Source organism: Patagioenas fasciata, chromosome 1, assembly GCF_037038585.1.
Source record: "Patagioenas fasciata isolate bPatFas1 chromosome 1, bPatFas1.hap1, whole genome shotgun sequence".
Lineage (NCBI taxonomy): Eukaryota > Metazoa > Chordata > Aves > Columbiformes > Columbidae > Patagioenas > Patagioenas fasciata.
This window is the reverse complement of record NC_092520.1, coordinates 58234656-58246830: the sequence shown is the minus strand read 5'-3', so window position 1 is coordinate 58246830 and position 12175 is coordinate 58234656. Positions and strand designations below refer to the sequence as shown.

The window sequence follows — 12175 nt, the reverse complement described above, 5'->3', positions numbered from 1 at the left end:
CCCTTTCTTTCAGCATCCTTTGATTTCTGCATTCACATAAACCTAGTTTCTTTACAGAGATGCATCTGGTCTGTTTTAGAATATGGCACCATTGGATGAATCAAGGGGAAATAAAAGCTAAGAAAAAGATAATGATAAAAATCAGTAGTAACATAGGTGGGGGGAAAATCTGAAAATAGCAGAAGGAAAATTTACTGGAGCTAAATGAATGTTAAATTTTTATCATATTTGGTACCATTTGTAAGGGTTACAAGCAAATTAATATAAATTGGATCATTGGTACATACAAATTATTGCCCTCATCTAATTTTATTTTAGGCAATTACTAGAAATATTATAGTCTGCTCCTGGATTTGGGCTCAGAGGACCATTTGTTTACTCTCATTTAAAATCCCTGTCTATTCCTGTGAAAAAAGAATGTTATTTTTTCCTTCAGAGCATCTTAAATAAACAGAATTTATTTTGTTCTCTGTGTAAGGACAAAGATAAAGCTATTTTACACAAGTACTCTCTTTATACACATACACATGCAGACTACACACTACTATCAGAGTATGAATAGTCTAAGAGGAATTTCTGAATCCTCCTGTATGCATGCAGACACATTATGCACGTGTACAGCTTGAAAAATATTTGTAGCACCTTCTAACTGAAGGACTTGCCTCCCTAGTATATAGGCAACAACATTTATAATGCCATGAAGGGTGTATATTACACAGTATCTAATTGTCAGGTTCCTTTCTTATAATGAAATGAAAGCACAGATTGAATTTTGGTTGCTTTTCTGTCTATCAGCAGAGTTCACTCCATTGTATTCTTTTGCCTTTCCTACCACAGATGATTTTTTTCTTCATTCATTTCTTTCCCTTTTTATCTCGTGAATTGCTTCAGAGTTCTCACCCTGCATTTATTCTTGTTGTCTTTAATTTTTGCTTCCTTGCCAAAATTCTTAATAATCTATTTTTATTTTTTCTTCTTTTTTTCCGATGTCCTCCATTTGTGCCAAAACATTTGCATTCCTTATATCTCACCAAAGAGAGACACACTAAACTATGAATTGCCTTAGTGAATTACCTTGTATAATCCTGTTTGCAATTCTTCCAAAAAGAGAAGGATGTCACAGGATTTGTTCATTCTTTAACCTTCTGCTTAGCTCATTTTTGTATCTGGAATTCCCACTTCCAATTTGCAAGCTAAATTCTCACAGATATAGTTACCTATTTTTTAAGTCATACATTCAGTAAAGAAATTTTGTAGGTCCATACAAGTAAATGATTTTACAACACCCTGTATTAATCTTCACAATTCTTCTTGTACTCACTAAAATACATACCTGAACAAATCTCTTCTGTCTCATCATCTATGCATTCTCTGTCATCACATTCACAAAATTTACCATAGACCAGTCCATTTCCTTCTGAGATTGCACATTTACACCTGCCACACTGACATGTGCCTGTGAACATTTAAGACAGTACTCAATGACTGCAGTTTATGGAAACAGTTTCACTAGTTCATCAGAGATGGTACATATTTTATTTCTGAGAAATCTGAAATCTAATAATCATCCAGCCAAATAAAGACAGACACAGAAACAATCCATGTCAAAAAAATGCCTAATCTTAACTGTAAACAGATGCAACATTCAAGTGGTTGTTCCTTAATAAGCAGCATCACCTTTTCCTAAGAAAAACTCACTCCTACAGTTGTCTGACCACACACCTGAGGTATGACTCCAGCTTTGGAAATTACATCTTCTGCCTACTGAAACAAGAAAACTTCATCACGTTCTCAAGAATGAAGCCTGGTTTTGTCCAGTTCTACATGTTACAGGAGAGTAACAGGACATGGCTACCAACAACCTGAAAATCTGTCCACCTAACTTCACAAAGTTCCTTTGCACTCTGGTCTCCAGTTCCTTTTCTACAGTTATCATCTGACGATTAAGATTTTGAAAGTACAGCCTTGGATAAAAAGCCAGGTATCAAAGGAAGGAAACACTGATGAGGAACATCTGCATGAAGAACTTATGATCAGATGTCAGGAAAAAACAATCTAGAAAGCAATTACCACAGCAATACATTAATAATACAAAAACTAAGCTACTTGTGGAGAAATGCATTCATAGCATTATTAAACAAACTGTAAGTATTATAATAGTATACATCAATAATTCTATGACATGTTAAAGCATTAAACAACGAATGTTGTGATATTTACTAAAACTCTTGGTAGTACACTTTATCCACACTTTAATATTGTTTTCACCAGTTTCTTGCTGCTTCCCCACAAATAGCTTCTTTTTTTTCCAGTCATATTGATGTCCACATTACAAGTTATTTCATTCATTTGAAGACTTGTAGGCACCTCCGTAATAATATTTTGTTATTTCAGGACTTTGACCCAATCTAAGTTTTTCTTCAGTTTGTGGGTGATGTCTCAGAAAATATTTTATCTTTTAAGAAGGTTAAGAGATATAATAAAGACACTTGCTGATTTATCACAAGTAGGATGGGTATTTCCCATGTCAGACCGGCAAGTGGTTTGACAACACAGGTCTGCCTGAGATTCTCCCTCAACAGAAGTACCCCCAGGACTTCCAAATGCTGAGGGTTTTTTCACTACATAAACCACAACAGAAAAGTTTCTGACATGAGAAAAAGAGAGACATGCGAAGGATGGAAATGGGTTTGTAAACCAACTTCTCTTCTGCCATCTCTGGTCTGGTGGCACATTTGCTTCTTAGTTTTTTTGAGTAGGGTTGGCTCCTCACCGAAGGGCTACCTCTCTCCATCACCCACCCTCCGAAACAAACAAAAAAAAAGCTGGTTTTGTTGCTCCCAGGGAAGAAAGAATTCTCCCTTTTCCCTCAGAGAGTCTATCTGACCTGGAGTGCAGTTGCCAGGAGAAAGCATACAACCACCTTGTGCCTTGTCCTTCTCCTTTTGAATATTTTCTAGTTTGGAAAATAACGCCTGATAACATATAACAGCCATAAACAAACATATTAAGGAGTTACACAGTCAAAAAAGCAAAAATACTATAAAATCTATTAGAAACAAATGTATTACCATGCCAGTCTATAAAGCATCCATTTTCCCTGCTTATTAAAATTGTAAGGGTAGAAACTTTTGCAATACCATGTTAACTGGGGCCCTGTGATCAATGGGCTTGAACAAGCTGTTTTAGCAGCCACTGGCATCAATATGCTAGTAAGTATAGATTTAAAAAAAACAAAATAAAGTAACTTAATTCACAAGACTCAAACTATTCATTTTACATCCATACATATTCAAGCAAACATTGTTATTGACATGAAAGTCCTCCAAGATAGAAGGTTTATGCGGATATTACACAACTAATTTGCAGGAACCTTTTTACATTTCACCATTTTACATTTCACCATTACAACTGAAAATGGAAGTACCCCATTAAAATGATTCAGCAGATCTTCCACAACTCTCTTTAATAATCATTGTTACAACTCAAAAATTGTACAGCTTATAAATGTCCTGGAAAAATATTTGCAAATGTCATTTCTGCATGCTATAAACACAAATAAATACATTGCTTTCTGTGCTAATGCCATTACCACAACCTTTTGATAGGCAAAATAAATGACACAGCTGCAGTTTCACCAACCTAAAGTAGCTATGGTTAGAGTACTAAAGTAGACATTCTGAATCAGTGTACATCATATGCACAGGAAGAGGCCTATAGGAAAATTAAGCATTTTAGTACACATACAGGTCTTTCTCAGTCTCTTTAAGCATATTCTAAAAAATTCCTAATTAGAAAAGAAATTGCAGTGATTCTCAAGATAACACAAGAAGAGCATCAAGCCATCAAAAGCAATAAAAACATCTTACCTGCACCAGAACAGATGATATCTTGAGAATTCTTACACATTTCATTGCTTTTCTTCCGTGTAAGATTGCAAGTAGTTGGATACTGACAAGCTTCACCATACCAGCCTTCATCACATTTGCACTTCCCACAGTCACACTTGCCATGGCCTAGCAATGGAAGGGAAGAGTGTGTCAAGTCCTTTTTTTTTCCTTCAGAAAGTGGTATTTTTCTAATCCAGCTTTTAAAATAGATTCCATCAATTATAGTTTTAAATGAATATGATTAACAGATTCACCTAATATAGTTCATTTGCAATTAAAAATAGAAATTAATAAATATGACCATAAATATGAGGAGACACAGAATCACAGAATCACAGAATCACAGAATGGTTGGGGTTGGAAGGGACCTCTGGAGATCATCCAGTCCAACCCACCTGCTAAATCAGGTTCACCCAGAGCAGATCTCACAGGAATGTGTCCAGGTGGGTTTTGAATGTCTCCAGGGAAGGAGACTCCACAACCTCTCTGGGCAGCCTGTTCCAGTGCTCTTGGCACCCTCAAAGTAAAGAAGTTTCTCCTCATATTAAGATGGAACCTCCTGTGCTTCAGTCTGTTCCTGTTGCCCCTCACCCTATCATTGTGCACCACTGAAAGGAGTCTGGTCCCATCCTCCTGACATCCACCCTTGAAATATTTATAAAGATTGATAAGATCCCCTTTCAGCCTTCTGTTCTCCAGGCTGAACAGACCCAGCTCTGTCACCATGGCTTTGAAATCTAATCGGTGTGATTTTGATAGGTCTACATACGAATACTCATTTTAAGAAGGAATAAAGAACCAAAACATCCTGTATGAACAATGGGCTTTCTTCTTTCATCTCTTTCTCATTCCCATATTTGTCTACCATTAACTATTATTAACATAACAAAACTCCAAGTGCAAACTGCAGCCCGAGGACCCAGGATTAGCTGTTATGATACATGCCCTGTAAAGGAACATGGAGAGATCAAACTACAGCACAAGCAGCAAGTTCTTCATGCAACAGCCCCTACTGGAAGACGGAAGTTCTTCTTCCTGAAGCCTCCTCTGGCTACTGGTTCCTCCAGCCCCCTCCCACACACTTAGACTCTGCTTGGCTGCTGCTGCAAAACTGAATTTTCTCTTTAAATATTGACAAAATATTGGCACTGTAGTATGTCTTTATACTCATAGGACTATATTTACTTATGATTATTTGCCAAGTGTGAAGTATCTTAAAGAACCAATGTGACTGCTCAGTCTATTAGGACATGGTATACTGGGCTACTGTCAGTTGAATAATACATTGTTTAAAATCTGTAATATACCTAATAGCATGAAGAATAACAAAAGTAAGGAAAGTTTGTTTTAAAAAATTCTTTAGTTTTCATTTAATATAACCAAATATGCAGATGAATTGGCAATTTACACTATTTGTGTTGTACATTAAGTATCATGTTCCAAATTAAATTGCAGGTGCAAATTTATTTCACATAATTCTTTAACGTTCCTTTACAATTTTAGGTCATAAATGTGAAACCAATTGCAAATATTTTAACTAAAATATTCTATTTTAAAATAAATACCATTTGAATGTATATCTGATTGACAGAATAAGATTCTCATTTAATCACTATATCTCAAAAATAGAATCTTATTGCAGTCTATTGTAAAGGCATATGTTGCCTGCAGTTAGAGTGAACTGTCTGAAAATACAAACCCAGTCTGCTTCCAATAAGAAGGAATTTAAATAACTATTGTAATAGAAAATTTTAAAGAGAAGTATATTTTGTTGCTCAATAAAATTTTGACTGCCAATATGGTCCTAAGACAATATACATTTCAATACCTGAAAAAAACATGGTTCAAAAACATATGAGAGATTCATGTTAGTTCTCGTTTTAAAATAGGAGTTGCTACCTTTAAAATTGCTGAATAACTCCTTGTTTGTAAAGGAAAAGGAAAAAAAAAAGTAGGGTATACAATATATAATAAAAACCTACTCTTGTGATTACTCTGCTCCACTGACAGACAACAGTATAAGCCATTCCAGAAAATGGTGATAAGTCATAGGGTAGCTCAAAAAAACTAAAGACAAACCATAACAAATTCCCTATATTTTCCTTCCTTTCAAGGGTATGTATCACAATGACTGCATTTTCCATGGTGGGCACTCTCATGATTCAACAGTTTGATGTCTGCTGGTGAAGAAAAGATGCTCTAATAACAGGAGGACTCATTTTCCTGTTCCCATGTTGAAATGACAGAGGAAGGCAGAAGTCACTGCTGGTTAGATGGTCCAGCAGCGTTAACCTCTCTGTTAGAGATGCATTAATCTAAGTCATGGTGCATAAAGGAAAAAAACAACTTTGTTTGAAATTCATACAGCCTGCTTAAAGAAAATGAATAAATGACTTCCATGAGACTAGTCATACAGAGCAGTTTCTTGGCTTTGTTTAACAAGAAAATACAAAAAAACTGCTATTAGTGAAATTAAACTGAGAGAAACAATGGAAGACCTCTTGCATGCAAATGAAAGCAACTATAAGGAATTTGACTATAAGGAATTTAACTAATATGAACTTGTAAGATTGTATTAATGATTTTCAAATTGATCACCCCCTTAAAATATCCTAAATTTGCCAATATTTTTTTAATTTGTAAAGCAATAGCAATATTGCACCCCAGGATTGGGTGAGAGGACTATATTGAAGTGTAAAAAAACTGCCTGCAATAGCTTGTATAATTCACTGTATCTTCCCTGTCACATAGATGATGCAGTAGATCTGCAAGTCAATTTGACATAATGATCCTCTTCTTGCTTATTTCCTACATCCACATGTACCAATCTTACGGCCTTCCTCATGGCAAAAATAGTGATGTGATGAACTATAAATGAAGTACGTGATAGGCTGTAAGAAAATTGGAGAGGGTACAAAAAAATTTCTAATTGATATAAGATTCCTTTCAGAAAGGTTTTTGTAGGATTCCTTTTTTGCATATAAATTTCTGTATTATTTAGAAAGCAAATAATATTATGAAAGAGTAAAAAAGGAGAAAATACAGTATGAAAACTGTGAGGTGATACTGTAACTTTCTAGAAAATAAATTCTTCTAAGTTGTACGCCCAGGTATCAGAGGATGTGACACAAGAAAATGGAGCTACAAGACCTGCTAAATAGTTGGTCAATAGTTGGTCAATAAAGGTATATCTCAGAGTAAGTGATGATACATTCATTCAATTTTTTAAAAAAATGGGTGTAACATGAATAAATGCTAAACATAAATAAATCAGAATTTCACTCTAAAAAGTCAGAAAATAAGGGAAATAATGAAGACTCAAGGAAGTGCTAGAATTCCTTTAAGAAAAGGACTGTGGCTGTGAGCTACGAAAAAACTTGCAACTTCAAACGTGGAAAAACCATTTTTAAAAAAAGGTTGCATTTCTAACTAGATGAGCAGTCACCTCAGAGGGTATATCTGTAGTATGCAGAAATCTTGTAGGGTGGAAAATGAAGCTAATATGCAAGAAAAACTGTCAGATGTCAGAAAATATATGGAGAAAGTGAGAACAGAAAATGTTAGGCAGGGTCAGAGCTTGCAAAATGTACTAAATGTACTAAATGTACTAAAATGTACTTTCATCATCCAAATAAAAAGAAAATGAGGAAAAAAGTGATTTCACCAAGCAACAAAAAGCAGTTAAGATTAAAGATAGTTTACAGACAGTCCAAAACAAAATTAATATGGGGATGTTGACTACAGTAGCAAATGCAGTGTGGCTAATGATACAGACTGAGGAAATGAAAATTAGTCATCTAAGATGAGAACAAAACAAAGACATAAAACTGTTTTTAAGGAAGTGTCTAGACCAGGAGGGCGAGACCCCATCATCTCCACTTGAGAGTACTTAAAATACTTGCACATGAAAGGACAGCTTAATAACAAAGTCTTTTAATGAATCTATCAGTCTGGCAATCAAATGTCTGAAAAATGAAAAGCCTAACCTTTTTTTCTTTTAAGAAAAAGGGATGTACATGGTCATAAAATAAAGTGGCTCTGACCTCATGAGCTGTGCAAGGATTTGAAACAAATTATGAAGCATTGCATAGCTAGAGACACTGAAGTAATGAAAAACAGGTTTATCTCAAAACAGAGTGCCAAATTAACCTGGCATCCCTCTTCATAAGATAGCTGATATTTTAAGAAAAGGAACACAGGAAGTCTAGCTGATATGATCATGTATATTGAATACAATGCCACTTAGGAAAAAATATTCTGGATAAGGTACTGTAGAAATGTAAAAGAGTCACAATTCAGTTTAAGGGTACAAAACAACATTAGGAGCAAAAGGGATATTAATGGGATAGAAGAACATTATTGCTGATGTTTCAAATGATATTTTTGGAACCAAAAGTGGTTTATCTATATTGACATAAAAATTCAGAGTATGCTGACAACATCTGCCAGTGACACAAATGTGTAAGCACTCAGTAGAAAGGTGAAAATGGAAAATCATAAAGAATGAACTGGGATGACAGTCTGAAGGACTGAAGTAATAAAAGTGGATTGAAACCAGAAAAAAAAAAGCACTGGGTCACACACTGGGGAGAGGGAGATGGCTTAGGGTAAGGCCTCCCCAGTTGGAAGCAGCAAGAAGAGCCTGAGCATATAGTCATGTCAGCCATGGAAAGATGGCGTAACTAAGTCTTTAGCTGAAGAGAGTCTGAGATGTACCTGTCAAAGACATGTCAGTAGGGACTGAAAGTGGTAATAAACCTGCATTTGATGTGCTACACACAATGTACGTATAATGGACATGGGTCCAGCTTATGCTGGAAAATTACCATTAGGTTGCTAAACCTCAGAAAAATGAGTCAAGTTTTCCAGGGAAAACACTTGTTGAATTTTAGACACTTTCAAAGTTGCAATAGGCTGGAAATTAAAATATCTCAGTTGAAAGATGGCAATTTAAACCACAATCATTTGGATCTGACCACATGCTTTTGGCCTTAGACTCATAACTTCATTCTAAGTCCACTCTAAAAATGCTTTTCTACTACATATTTGCATATCTATAAGTCCAAGAGCAAAGACACAAAGGTAAAATCTCTGACAAGAAGTTCTGAATCCACATCTGAACTGTATGTATCCAAGGCACAAATTTGGAAGCCTGATTTTGCTGGGATCCATCTGTGATCCATCATGTGAGACAGGCACCTCTGCAGAGTGACTCAGGTCCTGTGTGGGCTGAAGAGTCCCCAGAGGTTGGCTGTCTTTCTTGACTAAACTACTCAGAACCATACAATGATTGAACAGGATACACAAACCTAAGTGGTGGGACTTTGGAGTTTGGTGCATCGATAGACATGTGTGCATGTTCTTTTCTGTTTTTTTACTTCTTCACTTATCTGTACAAAAATCTATGCCAGGTTTGAAATATTTGACACATTTTGAATAAAAAAGGAGAAGGATATCAGCTTGCTTGTAAGTTGAACTCTATCACTTTATGAAAACAATTGTATTATGTAATTATTGGATAAAGCAGAAACTGAGTTTGAGCATTGCTTCCATTTCTCTGTGCCTACAGAAATTGTAGCATACAGCACTGTTATTGCTATTTCTGTGCCTCCCACTGGAAAAGATGCTCTCCACATACGTATCAGTTTTAGGTTTAGATTTTTTTTATTTCATAGTAACGTTCACTATGGCTGAAAGATCTGCCACATCCTGGTGGTTAACTTTCCATAGGCAACGCAAAGAGTCAAAACAGATGACTTTTGTTACCTCCCAGGCTTTTGCCACCTAAGAGAATGTTTGAACGTATGCATGTCTATATGTTGTGATTATCTTGTCTACTGAGCAATGGTGGGGCACAAAAATGCAGAGTCCTTAGAAACACTTAGCAGAAAAGAAAAATAAGACTGATCTTGACATTAAGTCCTCAAATCGAAAGAAAGGTGACTGGGTTCAACACTTGGATCTGTCATTTTCTGGATAACCTCTGGCAGAGGAAAACATCTTCAGGCCTCCAAGAGATGAGCTTAAATTCTCTTCTTTATAAAGCTGATGCTGATAATCACCTTTCTCATTGAAATTTTGGCAAGGACAAATTTATTGGTGTTTGAGAGCTTTCAGATGTTATGTATGATTAGAGATAGTTTAAAAAACAAACAAAAAACAATGAGGCAACATGGTATCTTTGAAATTACACTCACCACTTTTCTCGATAAGGTGAAAAATTACCCTGTCTCTGGGCAATTGTAAAACTATAATTGCCCTGTCTATGGGCAATTGTAAAACTATAATCATGTGCTTGTTAAACTGCAAGGACCAAGCTCTTAAATAAATTCTTGGTTCATTAAGCCAAGACTAATAGAGATACTGTCTTTATGTGGTTGTGCAGCATTAGTTATAGCACAGTAACTCTTCCTACAGAAGTCTCTTATTGGAGTACAAAGATCCAGGCTGTTTGACCAGACATTAAAATACACTCAGATGTCCTCGCTGTCACTTATTTTTAATAATGTAAGTCCAATTATTCTATGTAAGAAGATAATTGGGGGTAGTTCTCATTTTAAAATTGTAATGGAATGAATTTCCTGCAGGCAGGTGAGATTTAGCATAAGGATTCCTCTCTATAGCATAAAGTCAGTCATCAGAAGGAAATCAGCAGCTGGCATGGTAATTGAATCAGGCTCATTATTATTCATTTTTAGCAACCACTGAGTGATTCACGAAGTGCTTTTCAAATCTAAAAAACACTTCATGAAATAGCTGAAGAAATATGAAGGACTGGTTGTTATGGATTCCCACTTTAAAGTAGGATGTTAGGTAGGAACCATGATTGAGTTTTAAGAGTTGAAAAATTTGTGAAAGTAATAAATTAAAACATTTTTCTGCACTCTCAACCTAGACCAGCACAGTGAAGATGTTTTTAATAGTTCTTTCCAACTGGATGGCTTTCTTTCCTGTAGATAGTGAAGCAGATTCTTCTACTTTACACTAATGTAAAACTAGTGAAAATAATTCAGGTTACACTAGGATAAGACGAGAAAATGGCCAAAATAGTTGCATTTGACAATCTCAATAACTATGCCTTGCATTCAGCTGAAGCGTATCTTTTCAGAATTGTTGGAGTTGCAGTTTCTGAAAAGCTTGTTGTGGTTTCTGAAAAAAAAAGTTCACATCGCTACCTGTTTTTCTTTTTTTCCTATGTCAATATGTTTGAAATGAATGTCTCTATAAGGCTGGGGTCTTAGTTGTTCATGTTGTACCTCTGATAAAAGCCAGCCATCTTCTAGACCTTTGCAGTATAGCCTAGGGACTCTATCCCTACTGAAATTAGGTTCAGCAATATGAGGGTTTTCACAAAAGTGCTGGCTCCTCATTCACATCCCAATCACTTGTTTCTCTTCCTATGCTGACACTATGAGGCTAAAGGTTACAGGGTTAAGGGGACTGATATGAATTTAGAAATAACTCAAAAAAAGATGAGGGCAATTTGATGGAAAAGAGGTGCCTAATGACAGTAGACCATTTCAAGTGGATTGTGCCACTCAAGCCTCTTTATCACCAAACCACAGCCCTGATAAGAACTGCAGCACAGATTTTCAAAGCAACACAATAAGCCCAGAGGGCTTTAAGGAGGAAAAGAAACTTATTTCTCAAAAGGCTATTAAAAATGAAACAAACAAACAAACAAACACAAACCACCTTTGAGCTTAGATGTTCATACACTAAGCAAATTTCTCTGTGTTTTTTCAGGGTGTCCAGACCTTGAAGTAACCCAGAATAATGGGTACGAATATTCAGCATCAGCTTTTGGGTAGCCTGGGAGGGCGACTGAGTCACTGTGACAAGAGTGCACAGGGCCTGTAACACAGTTTGCCTCTCAGCTCTCTTTAGTGTTTGGATTCTGCCCCCCCTTCTCCAGCCCTTTGAGTCCATCTGAAATGTTTTTTCAGAGTTAAAACAAAGTGGTGACAAATCATCTTGATTTAGTTCTTACTGGATGCACTTTAACAACAAACACATCCAAATGGTGTTAAACCGTAACTCCAATGGACGTACAGATAAAAACAAAACAAACTACTGCATACACTTGTTAAAGGAAAAGCCCTCTGGTAGATAAAGAGAATAAATAAATAAATAGTCCTATTTCACTTGTGCTACATTTTCAAGGAATTGCTTAACGCAATGTTTTAGTAAATAAACATTCAATAGTGTTCTAAAAGAAAAAATCAATCAGAACCCACATTACAATACAAAAAATATGCCAGAGGTGGGTGTGTGGGCATGACTAC

At 35.8% G+C, this 12175-nt stretch overlaps 1 protein-coding gene across 1 annotated transcript in view; it reads right to left on the bottom strand.

The window, feature by feature from the left end:
• Positions 1-12175, bottom strand: part of ITGBL1 (integrin subunit beta like 1) — a 141462-nt gene that overhangs the window by 77590 nt on the left and 51697 nt on the right. Inside the window, exons 3-4 of the mRNA XM_065850843.2 lie at positions 3870-4016; positions 1334-1456 (exon numbers count right to left, since the gene is read on the bottom strand). Of these exons, the coding sequence (XP_065706915.2) occupies positions 1334-1456; positions 3870-4016 (270 nt within the window). The remainder of the gene's footprint in view (positions 1-1333; positions 1457-3869; positions 4017-12175) is intronic.